The sequence below is a fragment of the Apiospora phragmitis genome, assembly GCF_038363925.1.
Source record: "Apiospora phragmitis strain CBS 135458 chromosome Unknown utg000013l:1.0-2965645.0:1.0-2969333.0, whole genome shotgun sequence".
Classification (NCBI taxonomy): Eukaryota; Fungi; Ascomycota; class Sordariomycetes; order Amphisphaeriales; family Apiosporaceae; genus Apiospora; species Apiospora phragmitis.
Window position 1 is genome coordinate 1,585,434 of NW_027117413.1, and position 14,278 is coordinate 1,599,711.

The following is a 14,278-nucleotide window of genomic DNA, read 5'->3' on the forward strand; positions in this document are numbered from 1 at the left end:
GATCCAGAGTACTAGTAGAGTAATAAGGCCCCAAAAATAGCTCATGTGTAATCTTATGAAGTATGTAAACGGTTTATGTTCGTGAAGCGACCGACGGAGTAGCTGGATAACCGGCAGCGGATTGAATGGCGGAAATTGGTGATCACTGTGGTGCCTCCACGGAGCAGTCAAGCTGCGGAGTAGTCCTCCTAGACCATGACAAGTTCACGTCGCGGCCCTCTCCATATTTGATTCAGCCGCCAAACACCAAAGGCTGTTTATGGATTCCGAGTAGCCGTTAAGAGCGACCCAGAATTCCCCAGGTTCGTCGTTCGGCTGAGATAGTACATGTCAGCTGAGCAGTTGTACGGAGTAGAGTCAAGCTGTATCCAAGCTTACCACTGACCTGGCAACCTACAGCGCCTAGTCATTCGGGATCTAGCGGGGCGGGCCAGGTGGACCTGGCTCGTCACAAGCTACCTCAGCTATCCGTGGTTGACCTACGTGATAAGCAACCTCGGAGCTTGGCTTACAAATGTATCAAATCATCTGTCCTGCAACAACAACAACCATTTTCCTTCTTTCATCAGTACCTACTTAAACAATTTGCAAGGGGCTCTCGATAGAGCTTGCGTAGTGCGTCTCATGTATGAGAAACTCCCAGGCAAGGATGTCGAGCCGGAGGACGAGAAGCCCACCCGGCCTCGTCCTCACTCTCGGGTCCTGGCAGCTTTCTTCATAGCCCTGATATGCTTCGGGACTCTGCTGCATCCCGTGTCTCGCTCCTACCATCCGGCCTGCAAGGCTTACGGCCACCTCCGGCCCAAGAACGTCGAGGAACGCGTCCGCAAGATCCTGACCTCGACGCCATTGATAGGTGCTGCTGCCTCTCCTTTTCCCCATCTTGCACAGTTGAAGGCCGGTGATCGAAAATATGAATATCGAACATATATACCATCATGATAGAAAGCGAATCTAGATGACTAACCCGAGCTTTCGCAGACGGTCATGATGACTTCCCCCTACTGGTCCGCTACATGTATGACAACCACATCTACAGCCCCAACTTCACCAAGCCCTTCAGCACCACGGGCCTGCCCATGCACGTGGACTTGCCGCGCCTGCGCGCCGGCCTGAACGGCGGCGCCTTCTGGTCCGTCTACGCGCCGTGCCCGGCCAACGGCACCGACTTCTCCGAGGCCAACTACCTGCCCATCGTGCAGTTCACGCTGCAGCAGATCGACATGATGACGCGGCTCACGGCGGCGTACCCGCGGGACTTCTCGGGCCTGCCCGACATCTCGTCGCGCTCGGCGGCCGAGGCCTTCAAGCAGGGCAAGCTCATCAGCCCGCTCGGGGTCGAGGGCCTGCACCAGATCGGCAACAGCGTCGCCACGCTGCGCCGCTTCCACGCCCTCGGCGTCCGCTACGCCACCCTGACGCACAACTGCCACAACGTCTTCGCCGACGCCGCCGTCCGCGAGTACCCAGATTTCGGCAAGGCGCCGCCCTTCCATGGCGGCGTCTCGGCCCTCGGCCGCGACCTGGTCAAGGAGATGAACCGCATCGGCATGCTGGTCGACCTGAGCCACGTGAGCGAGGACACCATGCTCGACGTCCTCGGCGGACGGCCCGAGAAGTGGGAGGGCAGTGCCGCGCCCGTCATGTTCAGCCACTCGTCCGCGTATGCGCTATGCCCGCACCCGCGCAACGTGCCCGATGAAGTACTTGAGCTCGTGAAGAAGACCAACTCAATCGTGATGGGTAAGTTTGCATAATCTCGTATATTCCATTGTGCAATTATAGAGACGGGCAGGGAGAACTACTACTATAAATGCTGACATCCTCCCGAAGTCAACTTCGCCCCCGACTTCATCTCTTGCATCGACGAGGGCAACCCCAACGGCATCCCGACGCACTACCCGCCCAACTCGACCCTGGCCCAGGTCGCCAACCACATCACCTACATCGGCGAGTTGATCGGGTACGACCACGTCGGCCTGGGCAGCGACTTCGACGGTATCATGTCGACGCCCGAGGGCCTGCCCGACGTCTCTGCCTACCCGGATCTCATTGCCGTGCTGCTGCACCGCGGCGTCTCCGACGCAGACGCCGCCAAGATCGCTGGCGGTAACGTCTTGCGTGTCTGGGCCGATGCCGAGGCCGTCGCGGCGCGCATGCAGAGCGAGGGCGTGCAGCCCATGGAGGACGATTTGCCGAAGCTGAAGTTCGCGTCGCAGGGGTGGATCAATGGGTTCGAGGCTTGATCGATTGAGGCGGTTCGGCTATTAACCTCGGTCGGATCTGGATGAAGCAGCGTGAAGAAGAAGAAGAAGAAGTAGAGGGTAGTTCAGATTGTTTGTGTTACCATTCTGGGTATCTATGTAGTATAAACGATACGTCGTAGCCACTAGATTTGTTTAAATTGTCGAGAGATGGGCCCTTTAATTAACTATCCGATTACCTCTCAAGAGAGCAGACTACATCGAGCCTTGAGATTTTATCAACACGCTCTTTGAATTATTCTATTATTTCATCTAGGATCGTTCAATCAAGATGCTTTAGTAAGTGCCTGTCTGACCTATAGTGCGCGCGTCAGGCGCATAATCACCGTGATATGTCAAGGGCATGCATTTACCTCTCCCATGTAAGAAAGAAAGTCTCGCTAGATAGAGTAGAACCGTGAAATCCGATCAGTAAATATTACACTTATTGCTCTACAGAGTTGTTTTCTTATTAGTTGATACTTTGAGTGGTGGTGCTATGCAATACTCTTACAGTGGTTTCATTACCCACCATTGTCGCTCCACCGGGGAGTATACTAGTATGCTGATAGTTGGATGGTTCTTCAAGGCGCTTTGGCGGAGTGGTTAACGCGATGCCCTGCTATGTGGTCCATAGAGATACATAGGTTAGGCATTTCCTTCGGGAGCGCAGGTTCGAATCCTGCAGGCGTCGGAAATTTCTCTTTTGCATCCAATGCATGTTTTTAGTTCTTCTACTCTCAACTACTTACTACCCGTTACGCGCTAGTTTACTGTTTTCCCCTCCCCCATTGCAGACATTGAAGTGGTTTGCACTTGAGACGGTACCCCAGTTGCCGACTCTCTAGTGCCACATCATGCAGGAAAAGCCACTGACTGGTATGAACGAATGCATCGTAGTCTCTACGCTATATTGCAACTTCGCAGAGCGGGGCATTAAAGTAAATCAAATCATTTTGTTCATGTTACATCATTACTGCCTATCTCATCTACCTAGCATGAAAGCCACGGCTCTTCCTCGAGGCCCTCCAACGCCCAGCGTGGTCCATCTGCATAGTGACCGATAGCATGCCCATGCCATCTATCACGGCATTCAACGACTCGTCCCCGCACAAGGCCTGCCGACCCTGTGTGCCTCTATTGGCCACGTTTCCTCCCCTCCGAGCTGATGATGATGTCGATGCTACTGGAAATGCATTGCTGGTAGTATACGCCCGACCACCCGAGTTGAGTGGCCTGGCTGTAGTTGAGGTAGTTTCTGGTCTGTAGTGTGGTGAAGATGATGGGGTGTTTGTCAATGATGAAGACACTGCGCGTCGTGGACTGCCCGCGGCTGGTGGTCCGGACCTGGTGGGGGAGCGCATGGCCATGCCCTCAGCAGGGACAGGACGCGGAGATACAGGACGCGCCGTATCTCGTCAACCCATCATCATGCCGCCCTTGGAGGCGTCGAAGACGAAGAGGTCTCTGTATTGGTGCGTAGCGTCCACTACAGCCTGGGCCACCTTGAAGTCTGTCGAGGTGCAGCATATATTAGACTACTAGTATATCGCGGGGGTATATATCAGGTACTACTCACCAACATTGTTTCCCAGGTCGACTGAGCTCATGACCTTGATGGACAGGTCAGGAAGCACCTTGCCGATGATCTGCGCAGCGTTGCCATTCACGAGATGCGCATCCTAAAAGAGAAGACTGCGGTCAGCCGGATATTCCTAGTATACCTGGTTCTTGGTATAGCCCAACGTAAGATATTGTGATCACTCTCTTGCTCAATTGCACCTTATACAAGTGGGCAGGGGCGTGTGTTCTCGCTAGGATGAGTACAGGGGGCAGGGCAGCATTCATGACTTCAGTAAAACTTACGCGGTTGAGGTTTGCCGTGATTTGCCCCTCGGCATCAATGACGGCCGTGTCGCCTCGCAGCTGCTGCACCTTGCCGACGACCATGACGTTTTGGCCGACGTACGAGTCGATGAGCTGGCTGGAGATGCGGGGGGTTGAGATAGACTCCATGTTGAAGACGATGTGAATCAAAATTCTGAGTCTTGATAGATCTTCACTCCAATAAAACTTTGACTTGAGTTTCCAGTAGACAAATTCTCGTTCCTCTTTGCTGGCTGTTTCGTTTCGTTCGTAGATTGTGGGGTTTATCAGATGGAGAATGAGAACGGGGGAGGTGCGTCTTCAGGCGCCCGCCCTAATTCCTCCCATTGGAATCGTAGGTATTAGCGCGCAAAACGCGTCCGCGGGGTCACCTGACAGCCATTTACCGCTCAGAAGACCGGCAAGTACCATCCCGAAATATGTACTCCCAGTCAAGCCCCTGAATTTCGAGGAAGTTCTTGCAGGTTCTTGATATGCAAGATTGGACTTCTTTCATATCCGTTGCTCGGATTCTTGGTATGTTTGAGATACAACGTATGATATAGCATAGCTACTTACCTACCAGAGAAGAAACTAGAGGTGCTGCAGCCTCTATAACATTAAACACTCGACTTCTCCCAGCTTCGAGAATAGCCGGTGGCTTCATAGCGCGGGACGCGACATCTATTAAACCCATCGAAATTGGCTTGTTGCATTTCTGATTTGCCATTCCGACGAATCTCGTCAACTCACGGACTTCCATGGTGAATCGTAATCATCCGGCTAAGATTATCCTATACGTGGAAGATTATCCTATACGCGGGCATTGTCGAATCACAGTCGGGATAGGCAACCCATGACGTCCGCATCGATTCTGACACGAAGATAACAAATAGCAACAGCGGGAGTGAGATGGTGTGTGAAGACTAGGTACAAAAAGTACAGTTACGAAGCCCCTGATTTTGGCCGAGACCAATCAGTCTCAGAAGTCGAAGGGTAGGTTAAGAAGTAGCAAAGGTCGTACGGTGATGCTACATACCTACTTACAAGCTGTGGCGGTTTCTGGGCAAAAAGCCAGCCCAGCACCAAGTGGCCAAGAGCATCATCAAAGCGCTGCTGTGTTATTTGCCGTGCCTGGGGACCAGACCGAGAGCTCAGGAAGCATGAGACCCCTATCGGCGGCTGCACGGAAGCATCCCGGAGCTCGCGGCAATGATATACAGGAAAGAAGGGTTGTTGGAGAGCGGCACAGCGGCTACACCGTACCGTTGTCGCCACCACAAGCATTGAGGCTTTGCAAGGCAGACTATCACCGCCATGCATAAGGGGAGTCCGAGCATCGAATGTTCGAATGCGAATCTCAAAATCTGGGCCCTATGCCATCGGGATCGGATAACACACTGATCTACTTTGTGTGTGTCAGCTGACGCTGATCTACTATGAGATATCGATCCCCCGTAAATGGCAGAATGAGACCCCTGGATTTCAGGTAGGTGTGGCTTGTCGCTGCACAGCCATGTTTTAAAGCCACAGTTGGTGCATGAGGGGGATAAGGCAACTCTGTCCCTCATTCGCTGATGTAACGAGTGGGAGGCGAAAACTCGACGACATATCGAGAAGGATTGATGGCCGATCAGGTACGCCGTGACTGTCGATCTCGCTCAAGACCGAGTCAACGCTAGCAGCCAGAACGAAAGGGCGGTGCTGCCACCGGATCTCCAGGGAAAAAGTAGAGACACGTTATAGGGCAGCCAATCAACATGCTGGCCCAAGTCCCAAAACAGAAGAAACTAACACACCCCAACCTGTCAGACGACTGGCTGGGCCATGGTGATTTCCACACAACGATATCATGTTACAACCAGTCAACTTACTTGATCATGTTGACTGCGATGGCAATTTCTCGGCATGGTCGATAATAAACATAGACAACACACTTTACCTTGCTGCAAGAGTCGGCAGACCGAGACTCCTCCCGGGCCTGACTGCGGTCGTTCCTGAGCCAGTGAGGAGGAAGATAGCCACTTAATCTGATGGTGCTTGCAAAAGGCTGCTTTCATGTCTTGAAGAACCCCTGTCAGTTTTTCCTTCGTCAACGCCCGTTACTGTCGTAGTGAGGGCCCAATTAAGCTCCTGGATAGGCATTGCCAAAGTCAAACCCATGCATAGACACCACCATCTATCTGCATGCCCCAGGGGGCTCCCAGGTTGTCTGCGCCTCCGATATGGATTTCGGTTTCGGCGTACCTTAGAGCTAATGCAGGCGGTCCGCAATCTTCTCCGGAGTAAGTTGCTAGGGCTTCCAAGTAGAAACATTCCTAATGCATCTCCCGGGATTTGCTGCGCGTAACCCCAGACAAGGAAGTGGCTGAAGTCCAAGTAGAGCCGGAGGCCGGATCGGGACCAATAAACGTTGCAATCCCCTAGCGGTCGAACTTCACCAGTTATCTTTTAAGCGGCTTGCTGTCTTCATATACGGGAGGCCTATATTCCCGATATATCATGCCCATGTGTACCGCCCCCCGATGTGGCTGATGCCCGGTCCTCATATGTGTAGGCATCTTATCGCTCGATCCCCATAACTATTCCTTGCCAACACATCAGATTAGTTGGCTGTGAATGTAAATGTGCCAGCTCTCGTTCTGCAAACATTCACGGTTTCGGCCCGCAGCTTCTCACACTCTGCATCTTGAGTCTGCTTCTAGTCGTTCCCCCGTCGCCAGGTTGCTGTTGGTTTCCGCTCTACGCCGTTCCGTTCTTCTGTACGTGGTTGTCTCTAGGACTACACTGAAAGTGCTAAATCCGACTTGAGATCAGTATCGATTAGACCGCAGAAGCGCGTACCGTTCTGGGACTGCGAGATTCTCAGTCCTCTCGACAAAAGTTCGAATCAAGGTCGCCCTCAGTGTAACGACTGAAGGGCGAAAAGCTGGGAGTCGCAAGGATTCGGGATATTTAGCGAAGTTGCACTGTCTGGAGCCGCACCGTTGCAGCAAATTCACGCCGCACCTCCCTGCCCGATGCATATTGCTTAATCGGCAGGACAAGCTAGGGTTAGGCCACTACCTAAGGTGTGCGCTTCTCGGTACCGTCTTACACACCTCACCTTTCCCCCACCGAGCTGCCAACGCACCTTCTCTTTCAAGGATGTAAAATCGTCCGAAGTAGGAAATCAAAGAAAGTCTTCTGTTGTGTTCCGCAACACGAGCTGTGTTTTCAAGTCAAGTGGCTCGTCAATATCTGTCGCCCGAGTAACTAGGCTGTCACCCAACGCCGGCGTGGCATATTCTTTGTTGACAACTGCAAGAGCGCTTGAGATCACAACCTCGCATTCTTGGGGTATCCATCGACTATCAGGCATCGCGCCATCGCAGAGATGGAGGATTCTCCGCATCTCTTCAGCTACAACATCAATGATGGCAGTGACGGAGAGTACCACCTGGATGATCCAGGAGCCAGTACCCATGACTACAACCAGTACTTCCCGTCGACGACTTTCTCGCCGGTGGAGGGGTTTAAGGTCCCGATACGTCCGCATGCCAGTCTCGTTCAGTCATCGGCTGATTCCTCATCACCCGGGCCAACCCATGCGCACATGCAGTCGGGCGTGAATATGCATACCTGGACTCCCGCAAATCAGGGTCACGGCAGACAACTCCAGCTACCACCGACATATGGGCCCACACTCGAATCCCCAGGACTGTCCAGTGGTTCATCGACAACTCCCGACACCAGACCCTCTCAAGCCATCACATCAGAGAACAGACAAGGGTCCAGGAACGTGTCAATACAACCGAGGATAGATGCAGTGTTTCCACCGCCTCGGCCATCAGGCCCAATCCTACCGCCCAGAAAAAGACGACCCCGGAAACCAAAGCCAAAACCAGAACTCACCTTGGAGGAGGAGGGGGCAAAGAAGAACAAGACGCTAGAAAGAAATCGCGTTGCCGCAAGCAAATGTCGAGAAAAGAAGAAGGATTGGACGAAGGATTTGGAAGAAACAAAGATTGGGCTAGAAAGTCAGAACTCTCACCTGCGCATGGAATACGCAACCCTAGTGAACGAGGTTGGCGAAATCAGGGCTCAGCTCATGACCCATGCAGGCTGCCATGATGCAAACATCGACAAGTGGATCGAAAATGAAGCCAAACGATTTGTGTTTGGTGCTGGCGAAAGATACGACACCATGTTGGGTGCTGCTCCAGGACCATCTTCGTCAAACGTGGACCCGGCACAAGGTAGTATGTCCGTCCCAGCGTATGAAGCATTCGGTAGCAACAGCCACATCGATACTTCAACATATCGAACGAGACTATCGGAAACACAGAGTACGGGGATGCCTAACTCGCCGGTATTTTTCCAGAACAGCGGGTCATCTGGTTCTGAATACCTGGCAAACCCCAATGATGACTTCGGCACTCATCTGACGCAACAACCGAGTGTACCTCTTGCACAGATTGCCGTCAACCCTGGCTCTCCAAGTCTCCAAAGCAGTATCTCAAACGATGCCGGCGGTGAATATTTCACAGATGCCGACTTCTCCTTCGGAGCGTTCCAATCAACGCAAGAAGTAGCTCCGGAAGACGAAAATGATCTGGGTTTCCCGCATGGTATCACCTAAGATATTGTACCATCGGTGGAGAGTGTAAGAGGCCACAATACCCTCTTCACCCCAAGCACATACGAGGCATCTCCGGCGATGGACGATACCACGTTGGTTTCCGGCTGTCGACATTGAGAACATTTGCCGGGGGCTGGTTCTCATGCTTCCAGGCGTGAGACTGGTCATTTGGATTTCTTTTCGTGCTTTATGAATTATACCCAGGGAACACGGGAGTATGTAGACTTTACCTGTAGTTATAACGATTGAGATGATGAATGATAGATACCCTGTCGATTTTCGCGTAAGCCTACCTTTCAGGGGCAGCATGTTGCCAAGGAGTTGTCAGTGTTTGAGGTGAATCATGAGGTAGAAGAGGCGATCCCTAGAAAGGGTTGTATATCGCCTTCAAGGCAGTGATGTTGACTTTGGTTACCTAGCCATGGGGCGCATACTGGTGCACAAGGAGCAATGCCTTTGCTGTTTGGCTAGCCGGTCATAGATCACTGTCAGCAGATAGAAGATGAATCGAATGGTTTGGCAAAAGACCATAACACTCCACGGCAGTCACGTTCAAGTAAGAAGACAGGTAAAATGGTGATCTGTTGAAAGCGATAATTTGAATTTAGGGGGCCGTATAGCAGAGTTCGAGAAATTCGCCTTACGTCATTGCTATCTCATTTTAAGACGCGAAAACCATGGCAGTTTACCTATGTACACAGATGCAATATGGATCAACGCAAAGACAGACAGCAAAATGAGCACTATTTAGATACCGAAGATATATATGAATCTATACATGGTTTATTTCACCCAATCATATCGCAGTTATTGTTCCTCTGGTGTCGTGGGAGAACTGTTTTAGTACTGGTATCAATCAATAGCTTGAATCCTGGGTCATAGGTTGGCAAAACCGACATGCTAACCAATTGCCACCCAGTCATGCCCGGCTCAAGTCTAGGGGAGCATCGCAATACTCAGGTATGTATCAAATTTGGAATTCGGAGTGCCGTATAATTTATAAGTCGTGGTATCCCCTTGTTGCCCCCGAAACGCCATTACGCCAATGCAAATCCCATCGACACCAAAGCCCACACAGTCAGCCTGCCACCCTCTCCATTTGCCTACGGCAGCCAAGCCCTCTCGAGATCTACTAAACCAGCTGCCCCTTTTCATTTATCAATGATCTGCCCATCAGGGCCTTTCTTACTCCTGTGCTGCTCCCGCACAAACTCTTCTATGTTGACATCGTGGTGTGGTCGTTCGGGAGGACCCGGGGTTTGCTCGGGCTCCGGAGACTTCTCTTCAGCCTCCTTTTTCTCTGTCCCCAAGACCTTGGCCACGACTGGGACGTATTCGGTCACTTCCATTCAGTTCAGCAAATATTTTTCCTAAGCTCGTTCTGTTCTTACCTTTCTCAAGAAGCGTGGGCTGCCCGTCCTGCCCTGCATTCGGGTGCCGAGCCTCAAATGCTTTTTTGTCAAGGATTTCCTTGTAGTCTGATGAGCCTTTGACTTGGCCATCGGCCGTTCGAGAGGACATGATGGATATCCGAGACGAGGTAGTTTAGTCGGCTGAATGTGCTGTTTCGGTTGGTGGATAGGAGGGTAGTATGGTAAGGAAGCTGGACTACTGGGTGCAACACACGGGGAGATGCCTGTTGAAGATTATAAAACACGTTGTAAGACACAGGAGAGAAAGGGGAAACGTCGGGGAACAGTTCACCATATATATATGTATAAAGTAAATCTAGACCTTGGCTTTTTGCTTGCTTGTTTTCAGCTTGTTGTACCACGATGTACCACGATACGTATGCATGTCCAGCGTATGAGGTCAATTCAATATTCAAGGCAGGCCAAGCCGGGCAACAGCGACCCCTGGCACCTGGCGTGGAGGATGTTGCCCGTTCCACTGGCATATAACTGGAACTCGCAGCTGAAAATCCAAGGCAAGATAGATGCACAGGGAACCTAAAAAGCCACAAGGCCGGCAGCAAGCGTCTGGTATAGAGGGCGTTACGTCATATCCCTTGCCGTAAAGCCGAGTTGCTCGAGATCTGCGGGATGCCGGTGGCCGGTGAAATAAGGGACTTGGCGGTGGAACCGTTGACTCGCGGCCTCGACTCTGGAGTATTCCATCTAAGGAGGTTACTACCCCACACTAGTGCATACAGTAATGCGGCATGCATGTAAGACGATAAGATAAACTATTTTCAACTGTCCAGTTGCTCCTCCATCAATGTTTAGTTGCCAGCGCAAGGCGGGACCGGAGTGGCATGATTTCGATCCAACATGCGACATCTTTTCTGCCACGAATCCGAACTAGAGATATTTTGATTAACTTTTTTAACTGCCTCATCTACGATAGACATCATCTGACTGATACTTCTTTTTCTTCTTCCGTGCTTTGCTGTCGTCTTTCCCGGCGAATTGAATCGTACAGACTGTGATCCACCCTCCCACATCGCAACCATGGCGCCAATCCCCATCACCATCGTCACCGGCTTCCTGGGCTCGGGCAAGACCACGCTGATCCTGAACCTGGTACCGCAGCTGCGCGCCGCGAACCCGTCGTACCGCCTGGCCCTGCTGAAGAACGAGTTCGGTGACGTCGCCATCGACAGCCAGCTGGCCTCGTCGTCGGCCATCTCGGGCGTGCAGGAGATGCTCAACGGCTGCATCTGCTGCAACCTGGTGGGCGACCTGGCCAAGGCCCTGGAGGAGCTCTGCGGCAACAGCGACTCGCCGCCCGACCGCGTCATCATCGAGACGTCCGGCTCGGCCTTCCCCGCGACCCTGGCCATGGAGGTGAACCGGCTCGCGCGCGTGACGGGCGGCGCCTACGCCCTCGACGGCGTCATCCACGTCATCGACGTCGAGAACTGGCAGGGCTACGAGGACACGAGCTACACGGCGAAGGTGCAGGCCCGCTACACGGACCTGATGGTCTACAACAAGTGGGAGCTCTGCGACGAGCGCCGCTTCGACCGCGTGCGCGACCTGGCCGACGAGATCGGCGGCGCCGTCCACGGCGGCCTGGAGGTCGACATCGCCTGGGTCAAGAGCGACAAGGGCCGCGTGCCCATTGACATTATTTTCGGCGTCGACCGCGCCCTCGCCCAGACGCTGGACGACAAGAACTTCACCAATGTCAAGCCGCACGCGCACGCCGAGGGCGAGAGCCACGCCGACCACACCCACGACCACCAGACCGAGGTCGAGGTCCTGTCCGTCACGCTCAAGGGGCCCAGCAAGGACTCGGCGGTGGACTCGGCCAAGTTGATGGCGCTGCTCAAGGCGGCACCTAAGGAAGAAGTGTACCGGATCAAATCGGTGCTCACCGCATCCTCCACGGTACGGGGCTCACAGGAAGACGAGTCGGCTCCCACGCCGCCGCACCCGTCCGCCCGATACATTCTGAACTGGGCTTTTGGACGCTGGACGTTCACGCCGGTTCCGGCCGAGGTCCAGGAACATGCCTCCAGCGATGATACCACACTACGAATGACACTGATTTTGGCGAGATACCAAAGTAACATGTGGAAGAAGAAGTTGGAGTCTGGCGATTTTCTGCAACTCGCGGACGGTGCAAAGGGGAGTTAACGGTGAAGAAGGTTGTTTAAGAGCCTAGAGCCTAGAACCTAAATCTAGATGGAATTAGACGGAGTAGAGGAACATAGAGGATACCCAGGGAATAATGCATAGAGTAGTCGCATGTCGGGGTACATGAGAGAAAATGCCACATCAAGTTGATCTATAAATATCTATCTTTCCCTGGTATCATCAATAGTGATCTTACTCCTGATAACGCCTCGCAATGCAGTAAAAAACGCCAAACATGAATCCCGTGCGGATCTGAAAGAGCATCATCATTTAGCCAGTCCTTTGCTTTTTGTTGAAGGCAAAACCACCAAAGCCCGAGCCCGAGCTAGAGCGCTTTTTGTTCTTCTCCATCTCTTCCTTCATGATACGCTCGGCTTCGCTCATCTTTTTGGGCTGCAGAAAAGGTGAGGCCTTTTTCGACCCCCCAGATAGGGCATTCTTCTTGGCAGCCGCAAACACGTTCTTTGGCTGGGGCTTCGCAGTCATCTTCAACGAGACCGGGGCGGCCGCTGCTGTTGTGGCTGGTGCGGAAATTTCTGGTGTAGATTTCGTTTCGGAGCTTGGCTCTGCCGATTCTGCTTCCGCAGGTTTAGAAACCTCATCTGAGGAGCCTGAAGCCTTCCCCGGACTGGGTTCCTTTGCGGACTCCGCAGGTGCAGCAGCAGGCTTTGCGCCGAAGGATAGCTTGATTTTTTCGCCTTCATCTCGTTTCAGGACCCGGCCCTCGGCGGGCTCATCGGCCGCGGCCGCCTCGGCATCGGCACCCCCTCTCGCCGCGGCCTCCTTGTTCGCGCGCTTGATCTGCTCCTTGATCATGCGCTGCTCGCGCTCCTCGTCGCCCTTGTCCTGCATCTCCTTCTTCTTGACGGCCTCGCGGCGGCGCATGGCCTCGGGCGAGTCGTCGATCCAGGCGACGAAGATACCCTTGCCGTCCTCCTTCTCCTCGACGCGGCAGATGCCCTCGCGGCCGAGGTGCTTGGCGAACTCGGTCAGGCTGGGCCATTTGGTCGCGTTCATGTGGACGTGCTCCTTGTTGGCGATGTAGGTCTGGTAGAACTGGTTGATCTGGACGGCCTTCTCGCCGTGGCTCGTCCGCAGCAGCTGCAGGAAGTCGCGCTGGAACTGCCGGCTGTAGTCGTTGATGAACTTCTTCGAGTCCTCGCCCACCACCAGCATCTGCCGCACGTGCGACTCGCTCTGCGTGTGCATCTTGAAGCCGTTGTCGTCGAAGCACTGCTTCTCGCAGACCTGGCAGTACCACCGCAGGCGCTGCAGGCCCTTGCGCCGCATCTGATTGCTCAGGTGCTTGGCCGAGCCAAACTCTGCTTTCCCCATCTTGACGACTTTTTGATTTTGAGGATCGGGGCTTTGGTATTCAGGTGACTCTTCTGATGGGATGCGGGCGTCAAAGTCGTCTCGAATGTTGTGGGGGGATGGTCGAAGTCAACGAAGTGCAAGCCCGATTGCCCGTGCTGGATGACGGTGGCGTCGAAAGGACCGGCAGAATAGATAAAGCTGGGAGCTACCGTACCAGGCTAGACCGGATAATACTTAGGTGGCAGCTGAGCTGCGGCTTGAACATTTAGAAGTATCTCCATAACCAGCCGGATTCAATATGAAAACTTTAGAGCAAAAATTAGTAATGCATTTTTATAATGGTTCAATATTAGTTTCCAAAGTGTATTCAGCATGGAGTCACATATTCCGTATTCCAAACCAATTCAGCACTCAGATTTTTGGCAAGTGGTGTTCCAGCGCGTAGATCCAGTCCCACGGTAAACCATAACCTGGGGACCCCTGTACGCTGAGCCTAACTACAGTGGATCGCATCTTTACCATCGGATGTGATCCATCTGCATGCTAACTTTCAATTCCATATCACAGCCTACACAATTCAATTCGTACATATGTTGAATACTCCTTTGTAGGTGGTCAACATATACGTGCATGTATATAATGCTCCCAGG

The 14,278-nt window shown here is 52.9% G+C and overlaps 6 protein-coding genes across 6 annotated transcripts; 3 read left to right on the top strand and 3 right to left on the bottom strand.

The window, feature by feature from the left end:
* Nucleotides 1-624: 624 nt before the first annotated feature.
* Nucleotides 625-2,246, top strand: PG994_014220 (renal dipeptidase family; the record flags this gene model as incomplete). Its single annotated transcript, XM_066865629.1, has 3 exons — nucleotides 625-901; nucleotides 982-1,743; nucleotides 1,834-2,246. The coding sequence occupies 3 exons, from the start codon at nucleotides 625-627 to the stop codon at nucleotides 2,244-2,246; spliced, it is 1,452 nt and encodes a 483-aa protein (XP_066708758.1).
* Nucleotides 2,247-3,661: 1,415 nt separating this feature from the next.
* Nucleotides 3,662-4,259, bottom strand: PG994_014221 (uncharacterized protein; the record flags this gene model as incomplete). Its single annotated transcript, XM_066865630.1, has 3 exons — nucleotides 3,662-3,756; nucleotides 3,823-3,925; nucleotides 4,110-4,259. The coding sequence occupies 3 exons, from the start codon at nucleotides 4,257-4,259 to the stop codon at nucleotides 3,662-3,664; spliced, it is 348 nt and encodes a 115-aa protein (XP_066708759.1).
* A 3,226-nt stretch (nucleotides 4,260-7,485) lies between these two features.
* Nucleotides 7,486-8,730, top strand: PG994_014222 (uncharacterized protein; the record flags this gene model as incomplete). Its single annotated transcript, XM_066865631.1, has 1 exon — nucleotides 7,486-8,730. The coding sequence occupies one exon, from the start codon at nucleotides 7,486-7,488 to the stop codon at nucleotides 8,728-8,730; it is 1,245 nt and encodes a 414-aa protein (XP_066708760.1).
* A 1,151-nt stretch (nucleotides 8,731-9,881) lies between these two features.
* On the bottom strand, nucleotides 9,882-10,251 carry PG994_014223 (uncharacterized protein; the record flags this gene model as incomplete). The annotated part of the gene is made up of 2 exons (XM_066865632.1): nucleotides 9,882-10,072; nucleotides 10,122-10,251. 2 exons carry the CDS (start codon nucleotides 10,249-10,251, stop codon nucleotides 9,882-9,884), a joined length of 321 nt encoding a protein of 106 aa, XP_066708761.1.
* Nucleotides 10,252-11,180: 929 nt separating this feature from the next.
* PG994_014224 (CobW/HypB/UreG) lies at nucleotides 11,181-12,311 on the top strand (the record flags this gene model as incomplete). The annotated part of the gene is made up of 1 exon (XM_066865633.1): nucleotides 11,181-12,311. One exon carries the CDS (start codon nucleotides 11,181-11,183, stop codon nucleotides 12,309-12,311), a length of 1,131 nt encoding a protein of 376 aa, XP_066708762.1.
* A 270-nt stretch (nucleotides 12,312-12,581) lies between these two features.
* On the bottom strand, nucleotides 12,582-13,646 carry PG994_014225 (uncharacterized protein; the record flags this gene model as incomplete). Its single annotated transcript, XM_066865634.1, has 1 exon — nucleotides 12,582-13,646. One exon carries the CDS (start codon nucleotides 13,644-13,646, stop codon nucleotides 12,582-12,584), a length of 1,065 nt encoding a protein of 354 aa, XP_066708763.1.
* Nucleotides 13,647-14,278: the final 632 nt, after the last annotated feature.